This window comes from Pan troglodytes, chromosome 3, assembly GCF_028858775.2.
Source record: "Pan troglodytes isolate AG18354 chromosome 3, NHGRI_mPanTro3-v2.0_pri, whole genome shotgun sequence".
Lineage (NCBI taxonomy): Eukaryota > Metazoa > Chordata > Mammalia > Primates > Hominidae > Pan > Pan troglodytes.
This window is the reverse complement of record NC_072401.2, coordinates 55,939,646-55,959,816: the sequence shown is the minus strand read 5'-3', so window position 1 is coordinate 55,959,816 and position 20,171 is coordinate 55,939,646. Positions and strand designations below refer to the sequence as shown.

The 20,171-nt window shown below is 36.7% G+C and overlaps 1 protein-coding gene across 9 annotated transcripts in view; it reads left to right on the top strand.

Moving 5' to 3' along the window:
• Nucleotides 1-759: 759 nt before the first annotated feature.
• MTHFD2L (methylenetetrahydrofolate dehydrogenase (NADP+ dependent) 2 like) overlaps nt 760-20,171 on the top strand; it is a 154,625-nt gene continuing 135,213 nt past the window's right edge. For 2 of the 9 annotated variants that reach the window (XR_010156568.1, XR_010156569.1), the window contains exon 1: nt 769-10,666. Coding sequence is in view for 7 of the 9 variants with exons in the window: in XM_024356117.3 (XP_024211885.1) it covers nt 10,215-10,666; nt 12,434-12,527 (546 nt within the window). In the remaining 2 variants the exon portion in view is untranslated. Of the gene's footprint in view, nt 10,667-12,433; nt 13,600-14,160; nt 18,827-20,171 lie in introns of those variants that run through there. The other 7 variants (XM_063809553.1, XM_024356117.3, XM_016951591.4 and 4 more) reach the window with 7 other exon arrangements.

The window sequence follows — 20,171 nt, the reverse complement described above, 5'->3', positions numbered from 1 at the left end:
TGGAGAAAAATCTGGTTGTCTACCTCAATCTCATCTTTCCAATTTCTCCACATCCTCCCAACACTTGTTATTTTGTTTGTTTGTTTGTTTGTTTGTTTTTATAGTAGCCATCCTAAAGGACATGAGGTGGTATAACATTGCGCTTTGGATTTGCATTTCCTTAATAATTAGCAATGTTGAGCATCTTTTTTTTATTGGCCATTTGGAAAAATGTCGATGTAAGTCCTTTGCCCAATTTTAATTGAGTTGTTTGGTTTTTGTTGAGCTATAGGAGTTTTCTTTTTAATATATTCTGAATATTAACCTTTCATCAAATATATAACTTGCAAATATTTTTTCCTGTTCTCTTGATTGCCTTTTCACTCTGTTGATTATGTCCTCTGCTGCACAGAAGTTTCTTACAATCCATTTCTTTGATCCATTTTAAGTTGATTTTTGTATGGCATAAGGGTCCAACTTCATTCTTTTGGTTATGGATATCCAGTTTTCCTAACACCATTTATTGAAAAGACTATCTTTTCCACATCGAATGATATTGGCACCATGTCAAAAATCAATTAATCATATATGCAAAGCTTTATTTTTAAGCTCTTTGGTCTGTAAGTCAGCTTCTACTTTTGTATAGGGTAGCTTTCTGATAAGTTTGAAATCAGAAAGTGTGAGACCTCCAACATTGTTCTTTTCATGATGGTTTTGGCTATTTGTGGTCCCCCCCCACTTTTATTGCCTTTTCCCACACATTTTATTTATTTATTTATTTATTTATTTATTTATTTATTTATTTATTTATCTATTTAGACAGGGTTTTGCTCTGTTGCCCAGGCTGGAGTGCAGTGGCGTGGTTTCTGCTTACTGCAACCTCTACCTCCCAGGTTCAAGTGATTCTCCTGTCTCAGTCTCCCCAGTAGCTGGTACTACAGGAACATGCCACCACACCCAGCCAATTTTTGTATTTTTTGTAGAGATAGGGTTTCAAATTCTTGGGCTCAAGCGATTCATCCACCTCAGCCTCCCAAAGTGCTGGCATTATAGTCCCTTAATATTCCATATGAATTTTAGGAGAGTGCTACTAACTTTTAAAATTGAATATGCACATATCTTATGACCCTACAAATCTACTTACAGAGAAACTCTTGCATAAGTGCATCAAGAGTCATAAACATGAATGCTCACAGCCACATTTTTATTTTTACTATCATAAATAAACGGAGAAATCACTGGGTCTGGCTTGTTTACATTTAGATTTATCCCATTGCCTTTCCCTTACTTAGTCTTTTCTGTATCCCAAAAGGCTATATTTCTTAGGCCCCTTTGCTTTTTGGTTTCCAGGTAGGTTTGACCAATGGGAAACAATAGCCAAATATTGGAGTGTGAGAGAAGGGGAAACCCAGTGTATTTTTCTTCTTATCTTTCTGCTGTCTCCCTTGTGGACATAGCTTCCTCTGATCAGTCATTGCTTAGATAGTTCCAGGTCCTGCAAGGCAGAATTTGCCATGATTCCAGCTCTCATTAGATAGTTTTATCTTCTCAATTCTGATAGTGCCACTTGCTCCATCCAGTTGTCTCTCCAGATTTAGCAGTTTCAGTGGTTTCCTGCTGTTGGGTTATTTTGTATCCTTTTTGGCTTCTAAGTTCTTCCATTATATACTTAATTAAATCCCTATATTAAATTTCCTTTATTTGAAATACCTACAGTGGTTTCTGTTTCCTCCTAGATTCTGCCTAATACAAACTCAGACATTTGTTAATAGGCTGCTGAAAAACGAAATGCCCCAATTTAATAATATTTAGCAGAAAAAATGAATGAATTATAGCTACATGCAACAAAATAAATATGTTTTGGAAACACGGAGTAAAAGGGAAAAAGCAAGTGCTTGAAGACTGCATCCAGCTCAATATCATATGTTAAACTCAAATAACAAAACAAAAACCAAGGAAGACTGAGCATTATGTTATTAAAAGATGTATTTGTGATTAAATTATTTTTAAATCAAAACGATTAAACTACAAAATTCAAGACAATGATTACCTCTAATAAAAAATTGGGGATATGAAAGAAGCACCTAGATTTATTCATTGATATCAGAAAGGTTCTAATTCCTACATTGTGTGGTAGGTTCAGGAATATTCTTCTTGTTGTTATGCTTCATAATTCGCAAGGGTGTTATGTGTTGTGGTAGGTAGAAGAGTGCTCCCCCCAAAAAATGTTTATATCCTAGGTTTCAAAACTTGTGAATATATCACCTTACATGGCAAATGGTACTATTACAGATGTGATTATGGTTTGTAACTTTGAGATATGGAGATTATCTTGAATTAACCTAGTGGGCTCAATCAAATCATAAGGCCTTTAGAATAGAGACCCTCCCCTGGCTGTAGTAAGTAAAAGAGAGAGACAGAGAAAGAGAGAGAAATAATGGAAGAAGAGTAAGAGAGGGATTTCGACATTGTTGGCTTTGAAGACGGGGGAAGGGTGCCAAAGAAAGTGGGTAGGTTGTCTACAGAACATGCAAAAAGGAAGGAGATGGATTCTCCTTAGAGCCTCCAGAAGGAATACAACCCTAATTGACTATAGCCCTGTGAGACTCACACCAGACTTCTAACTTAAAGAAATGTAACACCATATGATTTTTTGTTGTTGTTGTTGTTTGTTTGTTTTTGAGACAGAGTTTTGCTCTTTTTGCCCAGGCTGGAGTGCAATGGTGCGATCTCAGCTCACTGCAACTTCCACTTCCCAGGTTCAAGCGATTCTCCTGCCTTAGCCTCCTGAGTAGCTGGGATTACAGGCATGCGCCACCATGCCCAGCTAATTTTGTATTTTTTAGTAGAGACGGTGTTTCTCTATGTTGGTCAGGCTGGTCTCAAACTCCCGACCTCGGGTGATCCGCCCGCCTCGGCTTCCCAAAGTCCTGGGATTACAGGCGTAAGCCACCGTGCCTGGCCAAGTTTGTATTATTTAAACCACTAAATTTGTGACAATTTATTATAGCAGCAATCGAAAGCCAATACATATATATTATTTGCATATTATGTTCTGCTCCAAACATTATCCCATAACTTAAAAAAATTAACATATGTTGTTTTAAATGACACACATCAAAACAAAGTGAAACAAAATTTAAATGTAAAAAGATACAGGTATACATGTGTATATGTATATGTGTGTGTGTATATATATATAAATATATACATGTGACACTTTTCATATTAAAACTAAACAAGGATAGGAGTAGTAATGTCTAACAATTACCATGGAAAACAAGAAGGCTTAACAAAATAAAGAAGGCCATTATATAATGATAATAGATAAACTATATGGAATCTCTAATAATCATTATCCCATATTCACTGATGAAATAATGCTATAATATGTAGTAAAAAATAAAGAAAAATTGGGTTCTTTACATATTCTTAGTCTTTAAAAAGTTGAACAGAGGAATTAGAAAAAAGACAATCATTGTAACATTGATTATATATTGACATGTATATAGATATATACAGTATATATAGTTAACATTATATTCTAAACCAGGTGCACTTTTTATACAGTTAATGGTATTATAAGACCACAAATAAACTATCAATAAGTTATTAAAATATGAAATTGGTAGTCACATTAATTATCATGAAATAAAACTTGGTAATCAATTTTTCAATAGAATCCACCATTCATTTGAAAATTAAAAATTATTTTCTCCTTATTACACAGATTCAAATCAAAAATCAATTTTATAGTTACAGAAGATTGTATAAATGACTAAAATGCAGACACTTGGATGAGTTCTCTGTACCTTAGCGATGTAGCATGCAAACTTTTCCAGGAGAACCTTAGATTTAGAAAAGCACTGCAGTTAGAAGTGTGGGCACTGGTTTCACACTACCTGAGACTTGAACTCCACTTTCATCACTTGATAGCTGTAGGTCTTGGCAAGTTATCTAGCCTGTTTTACCTGTTTCCTCATAGCTTCATTGTGGTGAGGGTTAAAAGAATAACTTCTGAAAAGTGTTCAGTACAGCCTTGGCACATAGCAAATTCTGGGAAACATATGCTGTTATTATTATATTAAATCTTCCCCCATTTGACTAAAAAACTGAGATATTTTATTGGGTATTGGATTAATAGATTATTTTAGTGAAAGTTGACATATTTACAATATTAAGCATCTTGGTCTTTCTATTAATTCAAGTCTTTGCATACATTACTCATCACAGTCTTAATGTTTCCTTCATAGGTTTTCCAAATTTTTATTGGAATGTCCCTACAGGCTCATTGTTAGGAATGCTATTAGCTGTTGATCTGAAATATTTTTATATCTAGTTTATTAAATGTTATTAGGAAAGGTTATTGAATTTTATCAAATACTCTTTCTCTTATTTTCCATATTTATGTGATATATTAACTGACACACTTCCAATATTATCCTAATTAACCCATCTTTGTATTATCGTTTAGTTGTGGTAAAGTTTTTCCTTTTATAATGCCATCAAATTATATCAACAATGTTTTCTTTCATATCCTAATAATTACATTTATCAGTTATATTGTTCAATAGTTTTCTTTTTTTGTATTCTTTTAAATCGGGTTGGAATATAATAAAAATACCTGGGAAATTCCTTCTCTATGATTTGGAAAGATTTTTAGTATGAATTATCATATTTTGAGGGCATAAAAAACTTCTGCTTTAGGAAGCTTTATAGTTGTATTTGATTAGTAGCTTCTTTTCCATTTCTGTCTGTTTTGGTTTTCTACTTCATGAATCAATTTTAATAATTTATATAAATATCAGGTTTTTAAAACACATATGCTGTAAAGTTGTTTATATTTTTATTGAGAATTCCCTTACAGAAAATATGATTTGGAAGAGCTCATGGAAAATTTTCTTTGACAGACAAGCACAATACTTTTTTTTTACTTTAAGTTCTGGGATACATGTGCAGAACATGCAGGTTTGTTATATAGGTATACATACACCATGGTAGTTTGCTGCACCTATCAACCCATCATCTAGATTTTAAGTCCTGCATGCATTAGGTATTTATCCTAATGCTCTCCCTTCCCTTGTCTCCACCCCCTGACAGGCCCCAGTGTGTGATGTTCCCTCCCTGTATCCATGTGTTCTGATCGTTCAACTCGTGCATGAGAACATGCAGTGTTTGGTTTTCTGTTCCTGAAGTACAAACTTCTTTAAGAGCAGCTAGTGACAAGCAGGATACATCAATCTCTTAGTTAAATTTAAAACAAAAACAAAAAGAAAACACTCTGGGACAGAAAATATAATGATCTTAAAATATCCTAGGGAACTTGCCTCTTCTAGCTGATGCTGCCAAGCTAAGCTTCTTCAGCTCATTAGCTTCTGCTTCATCTCAGGCAGTAGCTACCCATGTTGTTTATTGCTTTGGCTCCACTCCTGGTTTTCTGGATCCTTGTTTATTCCTTGGCTGTGATTTTCCCTTGACATCTCAGTTTCTTAGTAAGCTTATCTTATGAATGGGCTTCTTTGCTATTCTCTGGAGTAAGCTATGCATCTGTCTGTCATTATGCAGTACCAACTCTGGTTGCCTCACAGCAACCTACTCCAACTTTGGTGGCTTTTGATGCCAGTGCTAACTGTTCACATTCTGATAATCATTTTGAAACATTTTGTTACAACAATGAATGCTATATAGTGAAAAGATAACTGATGATATAAATGGAGCCTATTAAATAAGATGCCCCAAGCAATGTCATGGACACTACAAATAATTACATGGACGCATATATCTCTGTGGCATAAAAATGTATTGTACTCTTTAAAGCAACTTCCAAAATTTTCATTGGAACACTTAAAATAATCATGGGAGAAAGTTTTTATTCCACATTAGCAACTAGCTTTCTTTCTCTGTAATTTTTAATCATCCCTGATTTAACTCAAAGGAATTCAATATTTGTTGAGTAGGTATTAGAAGCACATTGAGGATTAAAACAGGGAAAATATATCAGCTTTACCTTTTTCAGTTCAGGAGGAAATATTAATAAATTAATTAATAACTACAAATAGAGCAATAAATAAAAGTTGGATAAAGTCCACCTTTAAAGATTCTCTCCTGGTATTGATTCTAATATATACCTACCCTGGCTAAATAGACATTTTAAAAAATAGACTTTATTTTATAGAACAGTTTTAAATTTACAGAAAAATTCAGAAAATAGTACTGAGTTTCCCATATGTCACACATCTAGTTTTTCCGATTATTAACATCTTACCTTATATGATAAAATGAATCTATATTGATACATTACTATTAACAAAAGTTTATACTTTATTTAGATCTTCTTCGTTTTTCTGTAATGCCGTTTCTCTGTTCCAGGATCCAATCCAAGATATCACATTATATTTAGTTGTCATGTTTTTCTAGGTTCTTCTTACTTGTAACAGTTTCTTAGACTTTCCTTGTTTTTGATTATCTTTACAGTTTTGAGACATACTCTTCGGGTATATTGTAGGATGTCCTTCTGTTGGGATTTAATTGTTTTTCTCACGATCAGACTGGGGTTACAGGTTTTGCAGGAAGATTGCAGAGGTAAAGTACAATTCTTGCCACATTATATCAAGTATCCATCCTATCAGTATGATATATTGGTGTTGATGTTAATCCTGATCACTGTCTGAGGTAGTGTTTGTCAGGTTTCTCCATAGGTAAGTTACTCTCTTTTCCCATTTTCTAAACTGAACTCTGAAAGGAAGTCACTATCATCAGTTCCCATTTAAGAAGTGAAGAATTCTACTCCTCCTTCAGAGTGGAGTATCTACATAAATTTTAGGAATTCTGCATCATGTTTCTTCTCTCCCACATTTATTTATTTATTCAATCACATATTTATTTATATGATTATGGGCTCATGGATATTAATTTTATACTTTGGGTTATAATCCAATACTACTTTATTTTACTACTCAAATTGTTCCATCTTTGGGCATGAGGAACCCTTTCAGTTGGCTCCTGTCCCTGACATATCCCCATCAATGTGGGATTTATTTGAGTTCCTTACTTTCCAGAATTACACGATGCTCTAGGATCATCTAATATATTTCCTGAGCCTAGAATCAGCAATTTTTCCAAGGAGTCCTGGTTCCTGTTATTGTAGAATGACATTAGAAACCAATATCTGGGCTGAAGGTGTGCTTATTGCTTTCGGGTGTTGTTTTAGGCATTCTCAGCTGGCAAAGCAAATAAATATATGTATGTAAACTAACTCCTGAATATTCATACATCTATAAATATTTGTATATGTAACCATCTGTATTTGTATTAAGCTAAAACTGATGTTCCCAACTCTAATCCATTATCATATGGATTATTCTAGCCTCCTCCCATTGCTTATCTGTAAATTGCCACTCTAAAAATGAGGAACCTGGCTCCTATCATCCACTTCCATTTAAATAACTGTTTAATTCTGGTATACATGTATAGTCATATCAGAATTGGTAATGTAAATCAACAACTTTATTAACTAGAGCACAGTGCCTATGTGCAGTTTCTTCTATTGTTAGATTTTTAATCTTGCAATTCCAAAGTTATTTAGGTCAGCACCTTTTCCGCAGTCTTTCCCGTGAGATTGTTTCATGTAAGTGTAATACAGTTAGATTATCTTGTCACAACCTTCATTCCTTCCTGGAAACCACCAACCTGCTAAATAATGTATTTTTTCCATTCCTCACAGCACATTTATTTCAGTAATTCTGTTATGTCGGTTCTTAGCATGAGCACAGTGTTACATGATTTTCATGCATATAATCACATCCAAAACAAGTTCTAAACTTTACACTGTAAACATTCTCATCATGTGTAGAAATATTTTAATTGGTGTATTAAGTTTTGCTAACTGATCAAATTTGGAAGATATAAAATAATGTCTATTCTAAATTGTGTAGTGAGAATTGTTTGTTAATTACATTTCTACAATGTTAAATAAAGTAAGAGGCAAATCTGTCCTGAAAGCATGTCAAACTTTAGATAAAACATTAAAAAAGAAACAAATCTGTTAACAAATGAATGTCTGCAATAAAGAACATTAGATTTTTAAAATCTATTATCATACAAAAATATAAAGGGTAAATAGAATCTTTGTTGATAAAATATGAGGTAGCATGGATTCACCCCTTTATTGTCTGAGAAATGCAACAGGAGTAAAGAATATTTCCTTACCACAAATAATTTTCAGGATGATGTACATATTTCTTTTTGAAATACTTGTTTAAACAAATGTCCCTCCACTTTTTAGTACTGAAAAAGCCATTCCATGTGATTTTTTTTAAAAAAACACTTTTACACATCTAGATAAAATGTGTAAAATGTTTGTATGTATTTAGAACATACAAACAAAATTTAATGTCTTATTTTTCTATGCAAGTCTTGTGGAGAATAAACAGAGTCTTGATTCTGGTAACACTGCAGAAAACATAATTTTCCAATGTGAATAATATTTTTTAATATGGTATACTTTGTTTCCCTCTTCGTGTTGTAAAGTTCTGTAGGTTTTGACAAATGCATAGTGTCACGTGTCTAACATTACAGTATCATACAAAATAGTTTCACTGTCCTAAAAACCCTCTGTGCTACACACTATTCAAACCTCCACCCTATCTTCTTAACCTTTGGCAACCACTGATCTTTTAACTGACTCCATAATTTTGCCTTTTATAGAATGCCATATAATAAAAATCATGCAGTATGTAGCCTTTTCAGACTACCTTCCTTCACTTATTAGTATGTATTTAAGGTTCATCTATGTCTTTTTATGGCTTGGTAGCTTGCTCCTTTTCATTGATGAATAATATTCCATTGTATGGATATTTCACCGCTTATTTAAGAACATCTTGGTTTCTGGAGAATATGAATAAAGATGCTATAAACATTCATATGGTGGTTTATTGCAGACATATTTTAAAATCAGTTGGGTAAATACATAGGAACATGGTTGCTGGATTGCATGGTTAAATGATATTTAGCTTTGTAAGAATCTGCCAAACTGTCTTCCAAAGTGACTGAATCATTTTTTTATTCACCAACAATGAATGAGAGTTCCTGTTGCCACACATCCTTGCTAGCATTTCGTATTATCAATTTTTTGGACTTCAGCGGTTCTAATGGGAGTGTAGTGGTATCTCACTGTTGTTTTAATTTGTATTTCGTTAATGATAAATGACATTGAATATTTTTCCATTTTTTTTGACCTCTGTATACCTTTTTTGGTGGGTGTTTTCAGATCTTTTGCTCACTTTTAACTGAGTTGCTTTTCTTTTTTCTTTAATTGTTGAGTTTCAAGAGTTCTTCGTATATTTTGGGTGTAAGTCCTTGTAAAAATGTTTTGCGAATATTTTCTCCCAGTAAGTGACTTGTTTCTTTATTATCTTAACAGTGTCTTTTGCATGGCAGAAGTTTAAATTGTTTTTTTTCTTTTATGAATTGTGATTTAAGTGTTGTATCTAAAGTCTCATTGCCAAACCCAAGGTCACCTAGATTTTTTCCTGTATTTTCTTCAAGGCTGCTTATTTGTGTCAAATGGATTTAGATCAGCCAGGAAAGAGTAGGGTATCCCATTCTTATTGATATGATTTTAAAGAGCATATTTTCTGACAGTCTATGATTTTAAAAAACAAGTTTTCTCAGTAAAAGTGCAGCTATGAAAGACGTTGTTCTGACTCAACAGCGGCAGCCTGACCTTGGGAGAAAAGTTGTTTCCTGTTAACTTCCCAGCTGGTTTTATCTGTGACTGTTTTTTGTGTGTCTGTCTTAATTTGCACAATGAATGGACAGTCTAATGTTTTACTTTTTCAGAGGGAGCAGATATTTTGCTTCCTTACCACACAAGCTCACCACACAATGCAGGGTTCTTAGCCTGCATCGACTTGATCATAACTCAGGAAAAGACAGATATTGGTCAATATTTCCTTCCAAAAGTGGAGATGATAAAGTAGAAGTATAGAAATCCTAAAGTCCAGACCTTCCTTGTTCAGCCAGGTTTTGCTCCTTCTCCACACACCTTTGTTCTTTTCTCCAACTTCCAAGGAATCTCACAAAGGAAGTGGGAAACAATGAACCTATTACTTCTTTCCTGCTTTAAATCCAATTCCACGTAGTCACGGAGACTGTTGGGCAGGATCTCTGGCTTGGTGGAAAGTGGGGCGTGCTGCCTAAAGTGATAGTTTGGAGGCCTTCTCTGTGCCGTCGCTATGGGAATGCCAGCTATATGTTGGCTGGGTGCGGGGCCCAGTCGCCAGGCCACACTGCACGCCTCCACATCCTCAGAGAGCCCGGGACTTGGGTCCTGGCCCCGCCCCCTGCGGACCCGGCACTCTGTCAGTTCCGTCCCCGGTCCTGGGAACCGCTCTTTACCCCACTCTGCGTGTCTGCCGGAACCTGGCTGGGCAGCGCTACTTGCTGCCCTGCCAGGCCGGGTGAGGGCGGAGCCAGGCCTCCAGCCGCGAGGACTGGAGTCGCGGGAGGTGGAGCCCCAGTCCGGAAGCCGGGGATCCGCGGCCATGACGGTGCCGGTCCGCGGCTTCTCGCTGCTCCGCGGCCGCCTTGGCCGAGCGCCGGCGTTGGGCAGAAGCACAGCACCCTCCGTAAGGGCACCGGGAGAGCCCGGGAGTGCGTTCCGGGGCTTTCGGAGCAGCGGTGTGAGGTACCAGGGCTGCGGGCGCCGGGTGCGGAGCCGCTGGCGGTGGGAGGTCGGCGGGGGCGCGGGCGGCGCTCGCGCGCGTGGGGCCCAAGGCTCGTGGGCGGCCGCGCGGCGGCGGGCTGGGTCGAGGACAGCCTTGTCTGTGAGGTGGCCTTGCCGGTCGCGCGGGCGAGTCGCAGTTGCCTCAGCTTGGGGAACGAAAACGTGCTCTGCTCTGGGCTCTCGCACCAGAATGTTCCATCTTTGCAGCAGGTGCACTTGATTTAGGAAGATATTTGAGGCACTAAGAAAAGGTAGTATAAAAATACGTGGTCGGCTTGGTCAAACATTTGTTTTTACTTTGGTTATTTTAGTGTTTCGTAAATAAAGGAGTAGGCGTTGTCCAGATGACTTACTAATGTTTGCGTTTCTGAATTCCTTTGTTAATAGTTTTGTCTAAGTCTTTTCCAACTCTAAAATTATTTATGGTTTCACAAAACCAAATATCAATCCAGATTTCTCAGTCTTTTCATGTATGGCTCTCCCTAAACCTCTGTCAGGTGATGAGACTTAGATTCATTACATGTCTTGGTTGCTGGCAAGAACCATGCAAATACAACAGGGTACGCACTCTTCTATCTTATACTTTACCAGTCTTAGTTGCAAAATCCGTCTTAACAAGATGAAAATATATCTTCTTGACCCAGAGCTTGTGAGTCCAGAAGAGCCTCTGTTTTCAGACTTTCAGGGCTTCCAGAAATGCGCTTTCATTGCCATTTTACGTCCAAAATTGTGTCTCGAGTTTTTGTATCCGCCAGTGCCCAGCACAATCCCTAGAAAAACAATGACTGGTAACGTGGAAACATAGATACTGTTTATTTAATTTAAATCAGTTAACTCCCTATTGTGTACATTTAGATCTTAGTCTCGAGTGTCTGAATTTAAAAATTACTTCCTATAGGATTTGCTTTGGACATAATTTCTCGTGACTAGGTCTTCCACAAGGATATGTGAGAAAATAACAGTGAATCAGAGCTGTGTAAGCTGTAGTAGGTTGGGTAGGAATGTTCCACTTAGTTTGGAACTACCAGCTAGATCTACTACCTAGGAAAAGCAGATTCTGTAGAATTCTATTTGTTTTAAAGAATTGAGGAAATTATTTGCCGTCACTCTAAATTACTTGTTTGTATCATTATTTTTTGAATTTCAGTTGTTTGAGGGGTGCTTTTCAGGGTGAGGATAACTTGTTTCAAATAGTACAACTTGATTAATTTCCCTTTGTCAGCTTGCTGTAAACAACTCCATCTCCCCATCTTCTCCATGACCTGCATACATTGAATGGAAGTCATTACAAACAACAGTTACAACCCCAAAATTTGGTTGTAGCCACTTGCTTTGTACACACACACCAACTCATGTAGAATTCAAAACTTTTAAGTTACACATAATGACCTCTTTATAATTTAAAATAGTTGAGTGCAAAGGTTTTGGAAAGCTATTATCCCTATGCACTGTAAGAGTTACTAATTTCAGCCTGGCTGCTTTCAGTTCCACTTGATGCAGATTATAGTTATAAAAAAAGTAATATATTTTGATAGTTTTTATTTTTTAAAGAGGGCACTAGGCAAGTTAAGATAAGGCGGGGGTTTTGACGCCCTCTTTGTACTGAATACCATCTCTGAAGATGAGGTTGGCCCCAAGGTTGAGAAACACCTGTGGACTGGTGGGTCTCGGGTGGGGAGGAATTCGGACAGTGTGTTGATGCTTATTGGTGTCTCTTTTCTCTTCTAGGACCAGCAGAGAGAAGAGATTCCATCTTCCAGAGGTTGCCACTGTCTGCCTCCCCACTTGTCCCCATCCACAGTCATCTTTTTTATATATATAATGACACATTAGTTGTCTAGTTCTTCATAGTTAATGTGGTTTAAGTCTGACATCTTTTCTTTTGCCATGAAATTTACACCTTAGTGTTATTCTCACTGAAAATTGCCTTTGAGTTTGACAAACTCTTATCCCAGTGATATTGACTGTTTTAAATTAACAGATTTATCACCATTTCTGAGCTGTGTAGGGCCTTAATTGAAAAAGTATCTTTGATAATTTTTTCACATTTTGGCCACATGCCTATAATAATGGAATATTTACAGTACTTTTTAGTGGAGAACTTTTTTAAGTAGAATTTCAATAATTAATGTTTGATGGAGTTTGGAAGTTACTGTATTTTGAAGTATCGTTTAACATTCTCCTCTCAATGAGTTTTCCTTTAAAATTTGCAGTGAATTTGTTTTCCTGTTTATGCATGAGAATTTAGGTCTTATTAATTGGGGGAAATTAATGTTAAAGTAATAAATAAGCCCTTGTTGCAGCTTATTGTTTCTTGAAATGAATTAACTATCCAGGCAAAAGGTTAAAAATGAAAAAAAAAAGTCTTTGTAACTAAATTTTTCCCATTTTGTTGTGGTATTTGAGGAGTTTACAAATCAAAATGTCCTGGGTTAAAAGGCATCACATGAGTTTGTGCCCATTGCTTTTCAGTGTGAGGAGTCTGATAGCAGCCCATCCCATTTGGGTGGGAAGGTTATAGACCTTGCACATTAATGCCATGCTCAAAGCAGATTTGCAGGTATCCTGCAACACAGGGACTTTCAGAAAACCCGCTTTGGCTTATTCTACCTGAACTACTTATTTTAATTAACTAAATGGATATCCCAAGCATTCCATGTTTATCCTGTTGCTCAGTGTATCCTCAAATCGTTAATTTGGTAGATTCTCTTTTTTGTCTTCATACTATTATTTCTTTTAGCTTTTAAAAAAATTGTGTACTGCCTACAGGTCTTTATGGAAGTTTCACCTTTCTTTGTGTCGCACTGGCATCGGCTGTATAATTTTTGCAGCTAGACCACATTTAAAAAAAAATCTACATTTTTGGAACTAGTAAAAGATACTTATTTGTGTTATTTAAGTATTCATGTCTTTTACCGTGGGTAGTTAAGTTTAATAATTTAAAAAGACACATTTTATCAGTAACAATGTTCATTTTATTTTTCAGACTCTTCCCTCTACTACTTACTCTGTATTTCTGTCTCTTCTAATGACTAGGAAAGGCAGTTTCTCAAAATCATCTTCTATTTAGTTGGCAAATGTGATAATGTGGGTGGTGTTCCTATCTTCCTGCTGTACCTGTTCTACTGAAATGAGATATAATAGCCATCTGGCTACAATTTTGATTTCTAAGAAGTTCTTATGTCATTTTAAATTCAAAAACTAAGTATTTCAACATTTGGTCTCTCATATCTTAAGTTTTATTTTCTTTGTTCCAGCTGTTCAGAGATAGTGTGTTCTAATATCTCCACAATCAAGATTTTTGACTAAAATGGATCAGTACATGAAAAAGAGGGACTAGTATTAATTTTAGATCTTGTTAGTTAATCATGGTCTTACTAATAATTTGGCAAGTTCTTTAATGACCCAAATCTTTGTATTTCAAATGCCTTGAAGTTGTTATTCTTTCCTATTAGTACCCTGATGGGAGGATGAAAACAGCAGAAAGGAGCAGCACCAGATGATCTTTTCATGGGCATGTACTCTTTCAAGGAATCCCATGGAGCTCAGTGAAATTACACTTTGGCTTAGAGATAATTAAGTTGTGGAAGGAGGTTTAAGAGAGGAGCTTAGGTGAAATTTGAGCTGTAAATGAGTATGCTAAATTAAAGAAATGATTAGTAATAAATGAGATTTGCTATTAAGAAATTCACTTTGGATCTGAGACAACATTTTACATACAATGTAGAAAACTTTATGGTCAGAACAGAACACAGTCTGAACCTAAATTAACAGTAGTGTTAAACAATTCAGGGCAGGATATTATCCAAGAAGGCCTAGCCAGCTGCTCCACTTAATGTTACATCATAAGTGGTTTCTGTGTTGCTATTGTTTTTATTAGCATTTCAATGACTGTGTCATATTACATTAAATCAATTGGCTCTAACTTACCTAACCATCTTGCTGCTTTTTAATGTCTAGTTCTTGGAAAATATGTAATAATTTACTCTCAGATTGAGGTCATGTCCTTGTCAATGTCATACCAACCAGGTTTGTTCACTGCATCATCTGAACACTATGTAGGTTTCTATAATTAGGCTCATTAGAGTGTTCCTAGATCCAAAGACTATCTAAAGATCTAAAGATTCATAATTCTAAAGTGAGGGTGTGTGTATAGTTTACAACAGATGTTCTCTCCCCACTTTTTTTTTTTTTTTTTTTTTTTTGCTGTTTGTGATTAACTGGAACTGCAATGAATGCCATCATGCTTTTAAGGAATTCAGTTGTATTGTTGAAAAATACAATTTTCTTAATATCTAAGGAGCTCTTAGTCAGTGGTAAGCACTTTGCTGAGATTTTGCATATACAGTATGCCCTTCGATCCTCACAACAACTAAAGGAAGTAGATAGACACTATTACTATTCCCAGTTAACAGATTGAGAAATTGAGGCTTAAAGAAATTAAACTTGTCAAGTTGACACAGTAAATACGTGGTGAAGACAAGGCTTGAACCCACATCATCTTTCCGGTGTTCTTCTCTACAAGCAGTTTATAATTATTGACTTATCTCACTTTTTCTTCTTTTTGAAACATTTATTAATATTAAATCTCATACAACTTTTGTGAATCTAGAAAGCTAATTTTGCATGTAAATTTTAAAATTGTTTTGTTAGATTCCCTCAGTTTGAGATGTTCTTAACCTGGGACCTTATGGATAGAATTCAGAGGATCCATAAACTTGGATTGGAGGTTACTAACTTCTGATAAATTGAGCATTTTTTTTCCATTGTTAGTGTTGGCAACAAATACATAATATCATCAGTACATGTGACTTGCTAATATAATTTACAAATATTTCAGTATCACAAAGTTGAGGCAGATACCACAAAACATCATCTGCACATCACTATTTTGTTATGGTAGTTAGACCTACCACTAGATCCTGTTATTTAATACTTTTAAAAAAAAGCATTTGATAATATTTCAGTAAAACTAGTTTTCCTTGTAATCTGTATTTTATATTGAATGTTTAAAAGGATTGTTCTGAGAAAGAGTCCATAGGTTTCAGCAGATAGGCCAAGAGCTTTTGTGGCACAAAGCTTAGCATCTAAGGTTCTTTCTGACAAAGTTAGTTTGAAAACAATGGATATTGTTTAGTACAGAGTCAGAAAGTTAACTAGTTAAAAAACTGGATATGAAGAAGAGTCATATATAATGAAAAGGTATTTTACTTTTTATTGATTTGCAGATGTAATTTCTAGTAAAATTACTTCAAGATGTGAATAGGGTACTTGGGGTATGAAACAAATTTTTTTAAAGAGGCCATAAACTTAACACTTGCAGGTATTCATTTATTTTAATAACACACTTCAAAAGACTCCCTATACTGGTGATTGGTTTTATTCCCTATGGAATTTTGCCCTGTTTTGGGGGGGTTTCATTTCTATTGTACAAACTCAAGACATCGAAGATATGCCCTAAGATATAAAGCAATTAAACTGTATGTTAGGGCCTGGGTAGAGCTTGGAATTGTTATTCATTCTATTAGGATTTTTCGTCTTTTTTTGTTTGTTTGTTTTGTTTTTTGTTTGAGGCAGAGTCTTGCTCTGTCACCCAGGCTGGAGTGCAATAGCACGATCTCGGCTCACTGCAAACTCTGCCTCCTGGGTTCATGCCATTCTCCTGCCTCAGTCTCCCAAGTAGCTGGGACTACAGGCGCCCGCCACCACGCCCGGCTAATTTTTTGTATTTTTAGTAGGGACAGGGTTTCACCGTGTTAGCCAGGATGTGTCTTGATCTCCTGACTTCGTGATCCGCCCGCCTCAGCCTCCCAAAGTGCTGGGATTACAGGCGTGAGCCACCGTGCCTGGCCAGGTTTTTTCAACATTATAGAGATAAAATGGTTCATTGCAGCTCTAGTTGAAGTCGTGAATAAAGATGAGATTGAAACTAAGATATGGATTTGCCAAGTATACGAATTAAATAAACTCTTGATCTTGACTAGGTTTTATTTGTTGGTAAGCTACTTTTTTGTGGAAGAGTATTTTGATACATAGAAATAATCCTCCCCCTTTGTTATTTTGCTCTAGTTTATTAAATACATCATTTGATTCTAATAAGCATAGATAAGGTGGTTAGTTTATTTTCTGGAAGTACAAGTAAACAAGCCCATGGAAACAGCACTAAGTGCTGAAGACTTTCTGCTCTCATAATGTTTCTGGTTATCGAAATATGTCTCCATCTGTAATTTAGCAGAAACTAAGAGAAAGAGCCACTTTTGCAAACCAGCCCATGAACTTTTAGCCAAATCCTCTTATGTAATGTAAGGTCAACAAGAGAGTATTCCCATTATATAGATGAAGAAATTGCATGCCGTTGAGAGAAGCTAAGTGACTTGCCTAACTTTATTATTGCTACTAATGGTAACCCAGAGCTCTGATGCTCAGGACTTCTAATTTCAGGTGAGTAGTTTGTACTACATAGTGCTGCCCTGCTACTCACTAGCCACCACCTCCCTTCTTTAATTTTTGCCTCCTGATGAAGCCACATTTCGTGGCTAGCCCAGCAGTAGGCTGGGCTTTTGGAAGGGAGGGCACCTTTTCTTGCCTTTGGGGGAAGGTCATTTCTGCCTTTGTGGGAAACCACCTGAGCAAGTAATGACAGGGCATATCATGTAAACAATATCTAAGGGGTCAAATGGATTTTATTTTTGATATGCATTAATGGCAAGGTCACTATGTAATTTTTTTGGCCAAACTAGCACATTTTTTAGAGTAAAAAGGGGCACGAATGTAATGAAAATTATATATTTGGAATATCTATTGGCTTACAAATATATTAGTGAACTTATAGAATAGTTTCAGACCATTTTCAAAATTAACATTTTAAAAGATAATTTATATCCTTATATGTTAAAATAAAAATTTATATTACCTGAACATTCAGCATGAACAATTATTCCTGGTGCATATTCACATGCTTGAATCAGTTTTTTAGCTGTATCTTTTAACACCTTGATACTGATAATTTTCTGAAAAAAGTTAATAAGATCTTATGCTTTATTTATTTATTTTTTTTTGAGACAGAGTCTCTCTCTGTCACCCAGGCTGAGTGCAATGGTGTGATCTTGGCTCACTGCAACCTCCGCCTCCTGGGTTCAAGTGATTCTCCTGCCTCAACCTCCCGAGTAGCTGGGACTACAGGCACATGCCACCACGCCCAGCTAGTTTTTCTATTTTTAGTAGAGACGGGATTTCACCATATTGGTCAGGCTGGTCTTGAACTCCTGACCTCGTGATCCACCCGCCTCGGCCCCTCAAAGTGCTGGAATTACAGGCGTGAGCCACTAGGCCCGGCCCTTATGCTTAATTTTAAAATTAAATTTTCTGCAATTTTCTTAACAGTTGCAAATAGAATCTTTGCTTTAGACAATGGTTATTTTAGTTTTAAAGGTACTGTCTCTATAGATGCTGAAACACCACATAAACTGCTAAATGGAACAGTCTTAATTCTACATTTTGCACATTGAAATGGGAAGATATTTTAGCCTAAATATTTTCACAGGTGCTATCTTGATGTATCTTTTCAAAGTACTTTTCTTTGACAAATATTTAGATAAAAGAAATAAGTTGTTTTTGTGTATGATTTTAAAAATAGTTTACCATATTTAGATAGGGGAAAATTAAAGTTTTTCTCAATTGTATTCCAATGTTTTACAAAATGGTAATTTATTCCAGGAAATTTTATTCAACAAAAAATATGAGTTCCATCAGAAGATTCTTCTCAGACATTGAACTATTTAAAATTACTATTATAGATGTATTTATTTACTAATTCTGCTGTATACAAAGTTCCACAAACTAGCTAGCTTGAAACAGCAGAAATCTGTTTTCACACTGGAAACAGTGGAAGGAGGCTGGAAGTCTGAAATCAAAGTATCTGTAGGCCCACACTCTGTCGACTAGCTTCTGGTTATTGCCAGCAGTCCTTGGTGTTCCTAAGGAATTTGCAGCTGCATAACTCCAGTCTTTGCCTCTGTTGTTAAATGGTTGTCTTCCCTCTCTGTCTTCACTTCCCTTTTTATGTGTCTCTGTGTCTTCTCTTGTAAGGACAGAAATTAAAATTACTTGTGCATTGTTTGAGCTATGATTTTTTAAATTAGTTTGCTTCTTCCCTTCCTTTTGAAGAGATAAGGTTTCTGTTTGTAAGCTTTGGTTTCACTGATTACAATTCACTAAAAACTTTAAATCTGAAGGTGTCCCTACCCCCATTTGGTCTGTTTGTTGAATATGTTGATTAATAATGACCAACAACTTTTGAAAAAAATGCAACAAGTGTTGCCCATCCCAGTGCCAGGCCAGCCCCCACAGACACAGCTTGTAGGCCAGTCCTTGCAGACCCAGGCTCTAGGCCTGCACTAATGCCGGGGCAGCATCCAAAGATTCCAGCTGAGCCTCTGCAGACTTAGGCATCAGGTAGAAACTCATGGACCCACACTGTAAGCCTGCCCCAGTACCAGGTCAGCTTCCATTAATTCAGGTCCAAGCCTATCCCCAGGGACCCAAACTCTGCACCCAACCCCATGGTTCTAGGTACCAGGTCTTCCCCTGCAGATCTAGGTACCAGGGCCATTCCAGAGGACCCTGGGCAAGCCTAGTCCCCACAGACTTGGGACCAGACCCATTCCAGTGCCAGGCTGGTCCCCATGGACTCAGGCTCAAGACCTACCCCAGTGCCAGGATGGCCCCTATACCTAGGCTTCAGGTCTGTATTTGCAGACCAAGGCTCCAGGACTACTCCTATATACCCAGTTGACAGCCCACCCCAGTGGACCCATGCACCAGATTAGCCCCCTGTGAGTTGAAGTATTAGGCCCACCACCTGCTGACCTAGGCATCACCTGCCAACTAATCCAAGGGCTTTAGCAGCAAGCCCACCCATGGACCATGCCAGATGGCCCATCAAGAATCTCTAGATCCACTGACTGGTGAAGGGCTTTCCCTACTGAAGCCAGTTTATAAAGACTGGAATAGGCGCCTACTTCTTCAAGCGATAGACAGCAATGAAAGGCCACAGGCTTACGAACCATTAGGGAAACATGGCACCACAAAAAGAACAAAATTAACAATAATTGACATAAAGAAATGGAGAGCTACAGGCTGCCTATCCAGAGAACACAGGTAGACAACTAGACAATATCAGTGATTTAAAATACTACAAAAGGGTAAAAACCAGGTACTGTGGGAGCTCACAGCAGATTCCCAGGGTACAGGGTTGGGAAAACATTACAAGAGTGTTTTATAAGCTGAGACTTGAGCAATGTGTGGGACAGACTTGGCAAAGTGGTTGGAGAGGTGAGAAAGGGAAGGAAGAGTGTTTCAGGCAGAGGGAATATTATATGTGAAGGTCTGGAGAGAACATGGTGCAGTTCGTGAATTAAAATATGACTGGTGTGTAGTGCGTGACTCACTAAGCACAGTGTTCTTT